Genomic DNA, 17,920 nt, shown 5'->3' with positions numbered 1-17,920 from the left:
TATATTATTTCCAGAAAATTTAGAACGTATCACGGACCTTCAAAATAGTTTAAACACCACACCAAAGTCCAGTCAACTTAAGACTTGATAAGAGTTGTTGGATAAAAGACTGCATGGTGTATGCATTAATCTCGTTGTTCAATATCGGCATAAGACGGAACACACAGTTTGGGTTTTTAAGGAGCCATTTAAAGAAGAATAATAAGTTTACAACTTCCCATCAAAAGTTATTTAATGGCGTGACTCTTCCACATATTTGTTTCAACATAAAATAAACAACATCAACAAAAATGAAATATGTACTAGATATTTTCTCACTAGCTTTTCATGTAGAAAGGGCTTTTGACGTGAAATATTGCGAGATGATTCATAGCTTTCAGACGGAAGGTTTAAACGAGTTGCCACTGCTTTCATTTTGTCATATTTGCATGTTTTCCGGCGTTGATAGTATTGTTAGAGTGTGTCGCAAGCATTGACGGCGAAACACAACATTCAAATAACACACACACACACACACACACACACTTAAAGAACACACATCTTGATTATTTTTATGAATATATTATAATTATGTAAATATGTAGTTATATTTCCGTTTTGATGTACTCACATTTGAAGTAAATTTCTAAATTTTTGAATAAATCAGGATTTAATGCGTGAAATTCAGATCGTAAATGTGATTGTGTAACTATTGATACTCGAAAGAGATAAAATGTATAACCCTTGGGTTTAATAATATGAGGGTTAAAGAATTAGTTTATCTTATCAATGCCCTGTAATCTGGAATGTTGTATCAAATGTTATCAGAAATGAATAGTCTCTGCCTGCACTTGGAAGAAAATGTAAGGAAGATGTATTTTCACAATTACTTTGAAATTTCACCCAATAATGTAAATTTCTTTTGGAAAGATATATGTTAACACATAAGCCAACTCTTGAAAAGTTTATTATGAGTAAATCTTTGTCCGCACTTCGTTTTCTTTCTTATCTGATTCTTGACCCATGTCAATGCTTTCATCCTGCCATGCTTTTAATTTCTATATACCTGCCTGTGGTTCCACTCGTTTCTGTATGTCTATACATGTTTATGTATTTGTTTTTTAAGTGAAGTTAAACAATTTTTATGATGTGAATTCGTAAGATGCAATGCCACTATATGGTTTGATATCAGCTGATAGGCCAATTAGGGCTTTTGCCATTTCCTCACATGCTGCATTTTAACTGTCTTTACTGTTTTACTGATCTCTATTTTACGGTAACAGTCGTTGGTACTACTGTACAATGTATTCGTGTTTCGTAATTGCTTAAACTTCCTTCTGTGGCTTGTTTTTAATGCATTCATGTCTTTGTGCATTTTTAAAAGGATGTGAAATAGAATCAAATTAAATGAAAAAAAAAATAGATGAGGCATGAAAATATTCCTGAAATATTCAAGTACGGATACATAGCTACGCTTTACAGTCTGCTGACGATATAGAAATTCTGCTTCCTCGTTCTTTCTCAAGACCTTCTTTCTTATCCACCTGTCTGGTTGGGATGTGATCAACAGAGCCACTGACAAAAGAGTGTAGACCAAACAGTACAGTAGTGTTTAAACTGATGATTATGCAATTCCAAATTTCTCAAAGTCGTCTTTGACTTGTTGATTTTGTTAGAATTTAAAATGTAACCTTGCGTTGCTAAATTATATGTAAACTAAAGAATGTAAGGACAAACATTTTCCCTTACATTTTCCCTTACCTTTCTTTGCGCTTAACAGCTGCAATACTGGATCTGCACTGATAGAAACAATATAAGGTATAAGGTTTTATGCACCGATTGTCTTTGTCCAAAAGCAACTGAAAACACTGTCTTGTTTGCCGTTGCCATGACTTGATGTCGTTCAAAATGCATAGGTGGGACTGTTGTGCCCTTTTCGTGTTTGTGTAATGTGTGGGATGTTATGTATTTATGCTGAGTGGAGGAGACGGGTCATGCACTTGACATTTTTCAATTCATCTTCGTCCCAGCCAGTCAATGAAGGAGATGAGAGGAAAGAGGGCACAAAAAAAGGGGGGGCGTATATAGACGAAGGAGGTATAGAGGAAAAAGGAGGGTACAAAAAAAATACTGAAAGAGAAAAGTGAACATGAGTTGTGGTGTGGGGGAAAGAAAAGATGCGGATAATAACAGGCACACTAGAAATACAGGAGCACAAACGCAATTCACGGATCACCTTATTACCTTCAACATACGGCCCACGTTCAGTTCGGTTCAAAGATGTTGCATTTTCACATTTATACTTCATATTCACAATGTTTACGTCCATCAGTGGAAACGGAGTTTCTCTTTAATTTATGAGGCAAAAATGAATTAAATGAAGAATTAATGCATAATAACAATTATAAAAAAGATATGTACAGAGGCAGTGGTTTTGCTTAAGCGTGGATACTGAGAAAGACAGTGCTTTGCTATCATAAATCAAGACTACGTAACGTAGTATTGAAACGTGCAGTGTTAACGGCGTTGCTGTCCTAAATACTGTTAAAAAGAAATTCATTTTCCAAAAGAGACCAAAATTAACCTCCCCTCCAATCCGTTGCCTCGTCTACGACGTTAGGTCTTCGGGCGCCTCCTTATCATCGCTCGCCCTCGTGTGTCGCGATTAATCCCACTACTTTGTGTTAAGTACCTGTAGACAGGCAGGGATCAGCGAAATTCGAGAAGGGCGGGGGAGGGGAAAAGAATCGCTTTTGGAGGTTTGGTCTGAAGAACTTGCAAACAAATGTGCCGGGCATTGAGAAATTCTGATTGAGTATTTGATTATCAGGTGTGCGCGTGTTTGTCCAATATTTCATACTACGAGTGTTTTTGACTAATTCGTTATTCCCATTTAGCAGACAGATATGAAAACAGTTATTGGAGCACAAGATATATTTATGCTTTATGTGTACTTTTCCACCCATATTTTCCTCTTTCCCTATACTTACTTACTTGCATATACATATACTTATATATACTTACATATGCCCGTGTCTCGCTGGAAGAATAATAGCACTTCAAGGACAGTTGAATCTATATTAAGTGACATGCTTCAAATCAGCCAGGTTTCTATCTAGAACAACCTAACACCCCCAACAACCTTCATGATGTAAGACTGTAGAGATGAGGCTTGAAATGACTCATTGTCGCTTTAGGGATAAGTAAATCAGTTTTGCAAATGTGTCTAAACATTGCATCTATCACCAAAGTATTATGTGACGTCCAAAAGTGATATATATATATATATATATATATATATATATTATATATATATATAACACATTGTTTTTATATTCTAGCGTTTGGAGCATTCAATGTTGATAATGAATTATGGAATTTAACATTAATTTCATGTTTTTTTGCGTATTAGTATACATATCATCGAATTTCTCCCTAAATTTTGACACGTTCTTTGTCGATATTGGCTTTCACAAACGAATGAATCTTTCAGAACGTACACGAGAAAAAATGGGTTACATTTTCCATGCCCATCATGGCTTCACTTGCACAACGATGTACACTTTTAGAGATGGACTGTGATAATTTGAATGAATTTTCAAAAGCCTTGAGACGCATGTGGAATGGCTGCGTTTGCGTCTATGGCAAATCGCTCCAAAAAATGACGTGTTTTCTTTTCCCCGACAATCAAGATTGACAATCCTGTTTTTAATGGACAGGCGTCGCACAAAGCGACCACTCGCTCGCAAAATACCATTTACCGAGCTCCGCTGCGCCCACTGAATGCTTAAATCCGCACAAAAATAGGTCTCCTTTCCGGATTTTGTCCCGAATTGGGGACAGATTTTAAATTTTTAAATTGACAATTTCACTCCAAATTGTTGACACCATAGGCTATGACAATCCCATGCGTCATTTTTTTTTTGGGGGGGGGGGTCTGCCCCGTTTTTTCTCTTTTAATACAAAATCCTACGTTAACGTTCATTCAGGGCAGGGCTTACTCAAACGCTATTCCCATTAATGGACAGTTTGCCATAAAAGTGCACGACAGTATCCCATTAAATCCCAATTCTGTTTTGCGGTCTGTCAGTTCACTCTACTTCTGAAAAAGAACTGCCAATCCATTTCACTTCTTATGTCTTGTTCCGAATTACATGAAGTTGAATTAATACAATCATATTTTATAACGCTATATGATAGGTTTTCACTATTATGTGATTTCGAAACAATGGATGCTTATAATATACTGATTATGTTCAAGAAGCAAGAGAATTAGATATCAACATATTGAAGTTCATATTTGTGAATTCAAATTCCCTAAACGTGTGTGTGTGCGTGTGTGTGTGTGTGTGTGTGTGTGTATGTGACAATAATCTCATAATTTTGGATCTTCTACTTAATAGTTGTTTTTTGCAAGACGAAAACACATTTGTATGTTTGTGTGTTTCTTTTCTTTCTTCATTTTCCATAATTGTGAGAAGATGGCTGGATAGCCCGTATTCAGCTACACTAGCTGGTCTTCCATCGGGTCCAGTTGGATGTTGACCTCACTCTCTCACATCTTTAGATCATTGGATGCATTCTAATGGAGAGCGAATGCCTTTCGACAAACTTTATTTCTTTTAAAAGTTCTGCACCTCTACGACGCCAGCTCTGGCAGGCCCCAGCTCGTCGGCTTGGTCCCCGAGCGAAGGGTGTCAACGTGTATGCGCTGCCACAGTCGGCATAAAGTTACCAAAAAGCAGTAAACTCCATCATTTTGTGTGGCTAGCGTTCCATATATGCACCCCCTGATGTTGACTTACCAAGGCTATTGAACCTGGCTAGCCTGAATGGCGAAGACACTTGAAGAGCATTTAACTGTTTTGAGTATGTATTCGCCCTTCTTTCTCCTCCAGCGCTCAAATGGGCTGGCGCTTTTCTTTCGCTTTACACAGGCGGTCGCCACTTGGTCACGTTCAAGTGTACACTTGACGGGTTTCTTCCAAACACAGTTTATCACTGTAATCTGTGCCTTTTGATTCGGAGTTGGTCGACTGGCGGAGGTGGCGATTGTTGGGCGCGATTTTTGCTCTTTGCTGCCGGGTGTTTGCCCGTGGGGAGCGATCACACCTAGCCTCAAATAGCCGGCAGACACTTGGGAATAGAGGCAGGGTGTTAAAACCAGCTGTAGTGGTGAAAATGGCACGCACGTTACTTGGCCAAGAAACTTTTCCATTCTCGACATGTCATTTCGTGTCATTAATATGTGTTTTTTAAACATATTCGTGTTGACGAGGATTGTCCCAATGGAGTTACGCGCAAAGCCAAAGACTTTTTTTCGCAACTTGATGAGTCACTGTTTTTTATTTACGAAAAAAAAAGAAGAAAAGATGATGAAAATACAAGAAAGAGAAAGAAGACAAGAAAGGGAGGTGTTACAAGATGACATCAGTATCTTATGCCTGATTCACCGGCTGGTATACACGTGGTGGCACAAATTCAGTCTATTGTATTCCACAGTGTACTTTATGAGCAAATCGAATATAAGAGCAGATTTTAGTTTGTCAAAATCAATATTTTTTTTTCTATTCTATTCCCCAGAAATTTCGCAAATCTGTGTTCATGAAGGGGGGGGGGGGTGGCATATGGAAGAAGGTTTCCCTCCCTGTTTGATTTATTTAAAACCTAACCTACTAAAAGGTCTTCACTTGAGATGTAAACGCTTTTAAAACTTCTACTGTTGAAAGAAAGTAAGATTTTCTTATCACAAATAAGGACAATTTTTTAAGTTGTATTTGAAAGCAACTTAACATCGAGGTGTACTAGTGCCCTGAGATTTCTGAATCTCAAATCTGTCATGTTCTGCATGCATTTTAATTCACTCTCTTTGGTCCTCATTTCAAGACTAGTCTCGAATATCCATTTGTAGTTTTCGATTTGATTTCATGACACAAGGAAAATATTGAGAAATATTCTTATATAGAAGCTATTTTTGTGTTGATTTGATTTTTTTTCTTCTCATAACAAACGTATAGGTAATTATCTGAAAAATGACATTCCCTTGCTAAAAAATTGACAGTTTGATATGATTATGATGTGATATATTGATTGATTGATTTAATTTCTGCATTTTTTATTCATACATAAATCTAACACAAATGACAAGACCTGCCATTTTGTGTCATGCATTATCGTGATTGCTGCCGGGGAAAGAGTGTTTTATTGATAAACTTCCATGTTATCGACAAGATATTAAACCATATGAGTCTTAGATTAACATTCATGGTGTCAGTTTGAATGACACAATTAAATAAAAATCTGTGACAAAAGTTTTGGCCTGCTAGATTATCATAATTCGTCATTATCATCTCTTGTGTTCAAGAAAAAAAATGATAATCACGTACATTCAATTTCCTGCTAGTGCGTTTAAGCAGAAATCCACACACAAATACACAATATAATAACTTCGTGATATTATACATGTTTATACATGACGTTATAATTGTGAATCTGCATGAGTATCTGTTACTGTGTATTATTATTATGTTTGTGTGTGAGTGCACACCTTCATGCTTGAAATAATTACCTCGAGAATGCTAATTCATCAATGTGCTTTCAGTCAGTGGATGTTGCATCTAAGCTTCCATTGAACATCAATGTTTACAGCATTTCTTTTGTTCGTTTTTATCAATAGTTACGACATGACAATTACCTTGACATAATGGTTATCACGTTGGTCTAAGCAACCATGATATTATAGCTGTCCCAACTATTGTTTTATAATTTCGTACACAAACCGCTTTGGATGGATGAGACAGGACAGGTACACATACATACATACACACACACACACAACACACACACACACACACACACACACACACACACACACACAGAACCCGAAAAAGAAGATGCAAGTAATTTTGTTAAAGATTCCCGTGTTTTGATACAAAATAAAAGCAATGTTCTTTTTTCTCAATTAATTATATACACCGTTGTAAGGCGTCATCTCTAATTTTCATCCAGTATCCAGTCACATTAACGTGTACTGGTAGTACATTACTATGCTAGCATATTGAGCAAAAAAAAAAAAAAAAAAAAAAAAAAAAAAAAGGTGAATAAAATGCCTGCTTAGCTGTGAAGATTTCCGTTTCCGTTTTTTCTTTTTCTGTTGCTTTTCAAGAGAGTAGGAAGCATGAACAAAATTGACATTAACTTTAGAAAACATCCGATTTCCATTCATTCAATTCTATTCATACCGGAAAATCATGGAAAATGTATTGTATTGTATAATACTGCTTTGTATTCATTGTATTGTATGGTGCTAGTAAGTAATTGTACTGGAGGACTTCTCCCTCCTTCTCTCTTTCTCTCTCCCTCTCTCTCTCGTCTATTCTATCGATGAAGGGATGGGTAAGCTTCCGACTATATCAACAAATTTGTTAGAGTTGACTTGGTCGGGAGAGCATTTTAGCCCGAAACTGACAGGTTTGTATGTTTTACTCCACAATGGCCAACAAAGAACCACACGTTTTGAATGGGAGTAGCGAGCAATTTGGCCTACTCTGTGTTTGTCTGACCGTTTAAAGCCACCATACTCGCTTACTCGTCTCTTAAAGGGTAAACCGCTTTTTGAACACAAAAATTGCAGATGATCACCATCCTTTTCATTATATCATCTACTTGCGAATTCATCTACATCTCAGTAATCTTAAAGAATAGATAATATAATTCGCAAGTTGAAATGAAATATCTTTATTTACACAATTTTATCATTAAATTACCAGTAAATTGCGTCTTGACTTTACCTATGATAATTATATATATATATATATGTATACATATACATAATCATCATAGGCAAAGTCAATACGCATGTACAGTACATATACAATGTACTACTGTAAGTTCTGACCACTGCACTCACAATTTAATGATGAAATATATATATAATATATATATATATATATACATAATCATTTCAGTGTGACTCTTTAATAAGCTTCATTAATACTTGTATAAGATGTCTATAGGATGTCAGATTAGGAGAAAGTATTTCTCTGCGGGAAAAGATTCTTTTAAATCAGAACAGCAGGAGAAAGAATAAAAAAAAAAACTGACGAAAAGCCTAGAACGAAATAATTTACATGTGATTGGTTTCAGTACTTATTTGAATTGTGTGTAAAATATCATAGGAAAGATACACTTCTCAGTGGCCTCTCTGTATAGGTTACTATAACTTTGTCACATCTTCGCTGATAGAAACACGTGGGGTCCGACATAAATGCAGGATATACAATGTACTACTGCAAGTTCTGACCACTGCACGTATATAGCGAAATGTGTGATTTTTGTGACTTCTGCTTCGACTATACCACTAAAAGCAGAATAGACGTGCTTTTTTTTAACTCAACTGTACTGAAATAGATTGGCATAAATCTACAGGACCGTCGCAAAGGAGGGAAAAAAAAAGAAGGGGTGAGGTGGGGTGTGTTGGGGGGCTCTTGGCTTGAATAAAAGCACTTAGGAGTAGGGGATTTAGCCGGGAGTAGCGGGACAAATCAGAGCACAATACGGGCTCCCCGGGGGTATTTTATACGCACCAATCGACATGTCAACATTGTAGCTGTGATTGGCAGCCGACCATTTTAGAGCACTGGGGAAAAAAATCACATAGGTAATGTGACCTCATCCAGTCTACACACACACACACACACACACACACACACACACACACATACACACACACACACACACACACATACATATATATATATACACATACACACATACACACACAGAAATACCTCACTAATATATAAACACAATATCACTTTGTTATACAAAGAATGTAAGTATGTATCTATGTAATTTATATAAATTATATACATATTGCATGTGTGCATTTTAATTGAATGATGCATGTAATCAGAGTATTAAAGGAAAGAAAAAATGATATGAAATAGCTCCTTGAATGATATCATCAAAAAGTGAGATGCTAATACAATTTTTTCGTCACTTTCTGTGATATCTTGCATTCCTTCCTCAATAGACAAAGCTAAAGTTAATTGACTGAATATTGTGAATGTATGCAGGTGAGTGCAAAGTTGGTGCATTTAGTTAATAATACATGTATGTTGATTCAATAGAGGTCAATGAACTTTATGTCCTTTTCGCCATGTCGACAGAAGTCGGTAATCTGTTGGATTCAGATTAACATGATTAATCAGGGGTTAATTAGGGAGGACAAATTTGGGCACGGAATGCAGTTCAATTTGTCTTGAAGTTGGTTATAAGGAAGTATCATCCCTAGGACGCTGTAGTTGAATTTTAGCGCCACATAATCAGCTGTGTGTGTGTATGCGTGAGTGTGTGTGCGCGCGCGCGCGTGCATGGGATGTGTGGAAGAAGATCTAATTCTTTCCTCTTCATCTAACCCTTTCGTTTAGCGGTCTGTAAAATTGTTGACTTTTACCAGTCTCCAGTTACAAGGCATAGCAAGAAGGGTGGTTAATGACGTGGGGCTACGATCGCGTGGGCGAGAAGTGCATTCTCATGCGGTTAAAATGGATGAAAAATGCTCCTGGCATTTCCAACGTACTAAAAGTTATTCTGTGCAGTTGTATACAGTCGTGGTTGACTTCTAAGACGTTGAGGAGTATAATGAGTCTCCCACTGTAAATAATACGAACCAGATCACACTTTCGTTTCCTCTAAATTCGAATGTCATCTTGCCGGCGGTTCTGTTTCTCTTTCTTTTTCGATGTATAGAGTCGACATTCTACTACCAATCACTGTGTTATTTACTAAAAGCGTAAAAGTAACGTCCTTCCTTACATAAGGATGCAAATCATTCTATGATAATAATCATGCGTAAGAAAATATGATATGAACATAAGTCAAGTCAATCAAAATATCATTTTCTATTTTAAATGCATAAGAGGAAATGCAAATTGCAAACCTTTCTCACTCACCTGTTATCACCTAGCCTTGTATACAGTCGACAATGATTGGCTCTTTCTGAAATAATGTATAGCGAGAATAATTCAGCTTGGACACGAGCCTAACAATGTGACCTCCAATAGGGCTGTACATTCTGTGACGTCATTATTAGTTTGGACGCCGTATGCGTGTTTGCCTGTCATCAATATTGATGTTAGTCTGCACTCACGAAACATAATGTCTTTAATGTCACCATCAAAATGGAGGGATGGTTTTTTATCAAGCTAATTTAGACTCATAGCGTGATAACAGAGCAAAAACAATAGTCATGAAAACCCAACCACAAACTCGGGACATGCCCACTATTGGAAGCGCTGGAATCATCTTCATTCGTACTGTCATAAGGTTCGTAATTTCAAAAAACGAAATAAGGTTCAATATTCCGAAGGTTCGTTAATCCGAAAAGAAGTAAGGTTCGTAATTCCGAAAGTTCATTAATCATAAAATCAAAAAGTTCTCGTTAATGCGAAGGCTCGTTATTCCGAAAACAAAGTAAAGTTCGTATTAAAAGACTCGTTGATACGCTTTTTCTTTTCATTTTTGGATAAACGAACCTTCGGAAATAACGAACTTGATTGCATTTTAGGATATACGAACCTTCGGAAAACGAAGCTTATTTCATTTTTGGATAAACGAACCTTCGGGATAACGAACCTTTGAAATAAAGACACATGTTCGAATTGATGAAACGTTCTTCATTTTCGGATTAACGAACATCTGCGTATACAGAATTTGTGTGTTTCGGAATGACGAACCTTCAGAATAACAAACATTATTTCATTTCTTTTCGGATTAATGAAGCTTTGGAATAATGAACATCAACCAAACAAACACACACTCTACACATGCTGTACACACACGCACACACACAAACGATTTTTTTCAAGGACAAAATATGTCCTGTTCATCTGAATTCATTTAACTCTATGTGCATGGATATAAATCTTGAAAACTCTCCAAAAAAAAAAAGAAATCTTCCTGGTGAAACTCTTCAATGTCCCTGGGGTCGCTCTAAAACAAACTTAATGTGCTACCGGGCCTACCCATCCGCGCCATATTTCTAATGGACCCTAAATGGCGTCTCACCTTTAAGACATACCCTAGATGGCGTCACTTAAGACGTTGCATACCCGAAATGGCATATTTCGTAATGGCACCAATTACAATACCTTATACTGTCATTTTGAATAGGTGCTGACACACTAATTGGAAAATTACAACAAAATAACGTTTTCCTGAAATACATTAAAGAATTCAATTAAACAGAAGTCAAATTAAATTGCACATAATCCACAACACTACATATAGTAGTGAATGTCGATTTCTTTAATGAAATAGGTCTCCTAAATAGAAAAAAAAATGACAAACAAAACACTTCTTCAAAATAGGGAAAACGTCAACGACGCCGTAAGTCTGAAAACATACCCTGTTCAAGCTTTTTGGTTAATACTGGTAGGTACTACGTAGCAAGTGAGATGTAAAGTGACTCCCTGTGTACCGTAGTCAGGTGCCTTTGATAAATGAAAAAGACACATATTGCAAAAATCATTAGAATCTGATATCGAATAAAAAGGTTATGGGATTTCCATGTGTTTTCACAGAACGTGGAATGATACCGATGACAATCATAATACAATGTACTTGCTAATTGAAGTGATAAAATATGGAGAAGATTTTCTCTTTGATTAAAATATTTCATCTGCTTATCCACTCTGACTAATTTCCCTCGCAGCGATGTAAAGACAAGCTGAACACCCTGGCGATCAGCGTGATGAACAAGTGGCCCGGCATCAAACTCCGAGTCGTAGAGGCGTGGGACGAGGACCAACCCAACCGGAAGTCACTCCACGCCGAAGGCAGAGCCGTGGACATCACCACCAGCGACCGCGACAAGGAGAAGTACGGTGCCCTTGCCCGACTGGCCGTAGACGCTGGCTTCGACTGGGTCTTCTACGAGACCAAGTCCTGGGTGCATTGTTCGGTCAAAACAGGTGAGTGTGAAAACAACCGCCTAAAAACAAACAACCAAACTCAAACTCTAAAATAAGACACATTAAGAAGATCATGAAAAAGAAAACTATCTTGAGAATGAAATACGAAAGAAGAAAGGGAAAAAGAAAACAGAGAATAGGTGACTAAAAGGAGAAAGGAAGGAGAACAAAAAGGAGAAGATTACACGAATATCAAAGGGAAAGAAAGAAGAAGAAACAGAATCTTGACCTCATTGATCGCCCTGGCTTTTTTTTTTTTGTCAGTCTCATAGGTTTTTCATTTTATACACTAATGACACCGTCAGTTTTGATGCTACTTGCATCTCCTTTAATAGTTAAGCTGTAGATTGCGGGACTTTTGACGGTTCAAAGACAGAAATATTTTCGAGAATATTTTCAAACAGTACTCCCATGTAATGTCTTCAAGGAACGACTGGCAAAACACGGCCCCCCCCCCCCAAAAAAAAAAAAAAAAGAAAAGTGAAATAGCTTCTCCCGTAAGGTCTCTGTAAATCAGCTTACCGTGTCGTTACCCTTTCCAAACAGGAGGAGAAAAATGGGGAAAACTGAGAAGAAGTGTTTCCAGGTCGAGCAAATAATTCCAGAAGAAGTAGGAGAGGACCAAGGAAAGAGAGGGAGAAGAAAGAGAAATACAAAAAGACAGAGAATTGGAGGCTGAGAAAGTCGAAACGGCGCCCTTTAGAATCCACCTCCTTTTTTTCCTAAGCATGTGATTGGCAGACTCTCTTTGTGCGCGCACGTCACGCGCTTTCTCCTGGAACTAGTTTTCCGTTTGCCATGCACCCAGTATTGAAGGGGAGAGTTTAAACTCTTGTCTGCATCGGGACGAGGAATTGTACTGTGTACCAGTACCCGCCTGCCATTTTAACTCTAGAACCTCCCTCTCTGGGGTGGATGACTTGGTATGACCCGACCTAGTGCCCGAAACAAACACCGAATCGATGGGCGTGGACACAGTGTGTGTATGTTGAGTAAAAGTGTGTTATGAAGAGTTTAAATGTAAAAAACAGATAAATCTATATTTATCCATTTGAGATATTCTATATGTGAGATTCGATCTCCTGGAAAACAAAGAAGGTAATTGAAAAATTCATTTCAATTCATTTATTTCGTTCTAATTTTTCTTCCAACAAAACATAACACAAGGTAAATCAGAAAATCCATCCTAAGCATATATACATTACAAAGTGCGAAGGATAAACGATAGTCAACAAACTAATAGAAATAAATTATGTATTCATACGGGAAAATACAAAGTTATGTCTTGAGGAGAAAAAAAAAAAGAACTGAGCGGTCCACTAAAAAGCAGTGCTTGTAGATTGTGGACCACTCAAGAATTTCTTCCAAAAATATTTACTACAATTACAAATACATTACACAAAAATGATTTAGACAAAATGGAATATGAGATAATCTTAATGATACCTTCTAAAATATTTCTCGTTATGTAACAAGTAGGCTACAGTATCACTGAACATATTTTATTTTTTTCTCTATCAGTGAGGTAATCATCAAATAGAGAAAATGAAATAATGTCAATGATACTGCACTTACTACATAACAAGAAATATTGAAAAAATAAGATATTTTCAATGATGCTGCACTTACTAGAGAGCAAACACAACAATTCAGCCTTTTCAGACGAATTCCCCTGATAGCCTGAGATATTCAAGATGTGTCATTTAAGTAAAACCTCACTTCCTGTTGATATTAATCAACAAAGTTAAGTAACTCGAACAATGCGGACTTCGTTTAAAATCTGGCCAAAAGCTTCGACAGTTACGGAGTAGAATTTTGCATGTTTTCAGGAAGCCTTACCCGTAGCAATCAATGATATTCAAAGAATGCTGAAGAAATAAACATCATTATTTCATATCTACAGTTGACAAAACAAAGCTCGTTTTATTGGTAGGCAAATATTCACGCGAGGTGATCAAAGAACATTATCTTATATTAAATGGGTTAGTCAAATACCGGTTAGTGATTGGCTACACACAGTCACGTGATGGAGGCACAGTGGTCATGTTCGCCCATGGGCAGAACATTTTTGTAATGTTCTCCCATGGGAAAACATTTTCACGTAACAAATGACAAATCATACCAAACGATTGAACGATCATATTTTTCATGCAATCGATAGGATAAATTTGCCTATTCCATACAATGTGAAAAAGCAGATTTGACTAACCCATATGATATAACAGATGATGACTTTAGTTGTCGGGAACATGTACCAAACGTTCCACCCTCAGGGTTTGAAATGCTATTTCGGGAGGCTATAAGTCCCTCGACTTCGTCTCGGGACTTGTAACCTCCCTCAATAGCATTTCAAACCCTTCGGGTGGAACATTCGGTATGTTCCCTCCCCCGCCAGTCATCATCTATATAATACTGGAATATTTGGTGTTTCAATCGACAATGGTATTTATGATTGGTTTGCAGAAGCTGCGGCGGCAACGAAATCAGACGGCTGCTTCCCTGGACTCTCTCAGGCATATCTTAGCAACGGACGCACAATCAGGATGCTGGACATCAGGGTCGGCGATGAAGTAGCCGTGGTCGACGACAACGGCGGCTTAACCTTCAGTGACGTCGTCATGATCGTGCACAGAAAACTGAACGACAGCACACTATTTTACGTGATCGAGACCGATGATGGAAGAGTGGTTCAGCTAACGCCACAGCACTTAATTTACGTTTCGGACACCGCGTCTGGCTTTGCCAACAGCCAGGCGGTATTCGCCAGCGAAGTACGGACTAGTCAGTTTGTCTACACCACCGTGCAGAACCACGATAGGGGGGAGGTTCGACCGCGACGTGTTGTCAGCATCACGAAAAGGTGGGGCTTGTCGGCCGTGGCGCCGGTCACAAGACGCGGATCGCTCATCGTCGACAACGTTGCCGTGTCGTCGTACGCCGTCATCAGAGACGAGTGGTTAGCTCACGCCTCGTTCGCTCCGTACCGGTGGTACTCGAGCGTCAAGCACGTACTGGGCGTTGCAGATACAGACACGGGACAAGCTAAGACTGTGCATTGGTATACCCAGGGACTCTACAAACTAGGTAAATACTTCGCAAGTGATAGATTATATCCCGGTGTTGAGGTATAACTGACCTCACTCTCTCTCTCAAGCAGCGAGGACAAAAGTGAAATAAACCTCTTCACTCCACTTGACCGACTGGCTGGAACTATGCAGAACGAAGCCACAACAAAAGTGAATTTCCTCTTGATTTCATGACTCAACATGATGTGTTTGCTTTTTGACGGACCTACGGGGTACGATAGAGGTTGGAGCAGCTAAACTAACGTTGCGATGCGGTGCGGTTCTCCTGCTAGGACCCACCCATGTCGAAAAAGTGGCATCTTCGAGTTTGGATGAAGTGGTAATGGCTTATAGGACGGTGATGTATATTCATGATAACAAATCACTATGTTGATTCTACAGAGTTTTGCACTTGCACAAACTTTCCTGTGGGCATACCAGGAATGAATCTGTAATATGTCTATTAATTTCGGTACAAACAGCATTCCATGCTGAATATATATTGCTATAAACAATACATAGATTTATTCGACTAGGTTCTTTCTAAGAGTAACGTACTGGTTTCAAACGATTTGTCTCTAGCGACTTACTCTTATAAATACGTAGACTCCAACACCGGAGTAAACTGAAACTCCATTTTTATTGTTGTTTCTTTTGTAACATAGTTAACGACTCGTGTAAAACATCCTTAATTCCTTCTGCCAACAAAGTCAAATCCTGATAACAAAAACGATATAATTTGTTGATGTTGTATCAGTGCTTCAACGCATTGCGACAGTAAATCGAGCGCCATTAGACGATTTAAGGTGTCTTCATCATTAAACACATACGCACAAAAATGTTAATATTAAAAGTCGGGCGCATGATGTACAAAATAATGTTAGGAGTATGTGGCCTCTAGAGTTTTTTTTTTTTCTGTAGGTGAAGCTGAGCCCGTACAAGCGTAAGCTCAAATCAGGTACATTGCTACCACCAAGAGTTATATACCCTACATTGTTTGCAATTACTGAATAACTTTCTTGATTTTACTGTGGACTGTAACGCGCACAACACTAAATGCAAGCACACAACAAACATGTATTCTGTATGAAAGTGATGAATGATAGACTCGCTCTCTTTTCTTCAATCTCTCTATTTTGTTATACACCTATACCTCTCTCTCTCTATCTCACATTCTCTAACTCTCTGGAGTTCTTTGCTCTCTGAAAGTGACGTGGGTGGTTCCAAACGTAACGTTTATTGTACATTGTCTGGAACCGACTTCACCCGTAACCCGCCTGAAACGTAAAAGGAGTAAATTATTTCACTTATATTTGCGTGCAGTGGTACACTATTGACAAAATGGCGAATGGCCTTAGTTACATTACAGCAAACATGGATGGCGACAACATGCCGTGTTCATATAGAAGAAAGCGACATTCTTTGCGAATTTAAGGATTTGTAATCAAACGCCCACTAGGCCAACTTCTATGATTAAAGCACAGTAACAAAGTTCACATGATATAATAGTGGCTTACACATACAGAATAGGTAATAAAATCAAAGATAGCTAGATTTTAGGAATAATTTTGAAACAAGGGTCAAATGACCTTCATATAAAAAAGCTGTAAATGCAGTTTTTCTTTTCAAAAATGAGTTATCTTACAGCTTCCAAAAGCTAACATATTTCAAATAGATGAACGCCGACTTTGTGGCCGCGACATGCTTGGCACGCCAAAAATTTGCGGTTTTATTATTTTATATAATTGTGTTGATGTCAGAATAATGACAATGATACTGAATATGACTATCATCGTCCACGTACGAACGTTATTGCATACGAGCAAAACGACACTAGCAGATTCTATGTTCCCATTTCAACTTGCAGACAAGAAAAATAATTTGTTACGATTTCTTAGAAATTATCATTGATTAAATTTTGGTTGTGCCCTTCAACAAATGCTCTCATCGATGTTTTGTGAAATGATTCATGGTGGGTGGATATTCGATCAAAAGCTAGTTTTGTTGCTCGAGTTTATTCCTCGTTTCGTTATCCTTTCAAAATGTGTTTGTATTTATAATGCTTATTTGAATGTGTACAAAGTAAATGTATGAACTATAAGTGTAAATGCTATATTATGATATAGTCATTTTGTAAATGACTCGAACATTATTCAACTCATAGGCTTTGATATTTCATAGTGAAATGTAATTCGAGAAGATGACTTGTATAATGTAATTTGACTTGTTTTATATGAATAGATAATGTACTCGAAATTGTTAATTTATTATCATCAGCGGAAATATCGAAGGCATTTCGAAAATTATTCTGGCAACAATATGAAAAGTGGCTATCTGTTTAGATGAACGATTGATGTCTTCACGTCTTGACATTTAATTTGTTTGTTACATTTTGCTTTCAGTAATAAGAATTTGACCGGTTTAAACTACTCCAAGTATATACACTTTGTCACAGCGGTGATCATCAATATTGTCTGAGTTTTTGATTATCATTAGATTTATTTTGTATTAGTTTCTTGAGTGAATGTGAGAATATTTATGCTTTACAAAACGCCAACACGCAATCTAATCTAGGAAGATCTCCAGTGAATAAGGATTGTAGGCATTGATGAAATAAACACGTTTAATACCTGCGCAAGTTGGACTATTTGTATATGTAAACCCCCACATGAGTTGATTTAAATAGTAAATCGAAGCCTGATTATTGAAGTACTTAAGAGGATGGGTATAGTATTGGTGGAGATGAGGATTGAGCTTTTAACTTTTTGCGAGATAACAAGAAACCACTTATGAAACAGTACAGAACATACCATTCTATGAGAAATTCAAAGTTTATTTGATGAAAATCGGGTTCTGAATGGTTGAGACATTCAAAAACAAAGTAAAACAAAGTGATCGTAA

At 37.4% G+C, this 17,920-nt stretch overlaps 1 protein-coding gene across 1 annotated transcript in view; it reads left to right on the top strand.

Annotated features, from left to right (window-relative positions):
* The window catches only part of LOC139730573 (sonic hedgehog protein-like), a 28,336-nt gene extending 11,276 nt beyond the window's left edge, over positions 1–17,060 (top strand). The window contains exons 2-3 of the mRNA XM_071641425.1: positions 11,696–11,954; positions 14,418–17,060. Coding sequence (XP_071497526.1) covers positions 11,696–11,954; positions 14,418–15,085 — 927 coding nt within the window. The 3' untranslated portion in view covers positions 15,086–17,060. The remainder of the gene's footprint in view (positions 1–11,695; positions 11,955–14,417) is intronic.
* The last annotated feature ends 860 nt before the right edge of the window (positions 17,061–17,920 follow it).

Source organism: Diadema antillarum, unplaced genomic scaffold, assembly GCF_040938485.1.
Source record: "Diadema antillarum isolate AM-2024a unplaced genomic scaffold, OU_Dant_1.0 seq00000321_RagTag, whole genome shotgun sequence".
In the NCBI taxonomy this organism is placed as follows: domain Eukaryota; kingdom Metazoa; phylum Echinodermata; class Echinoidea; order Diadematoida; family Diadematidae; genus Diadema; species Diadema antillarum.
This window is presented reverse-complemented; position numbering and strand designations above follow the sequence as displayed.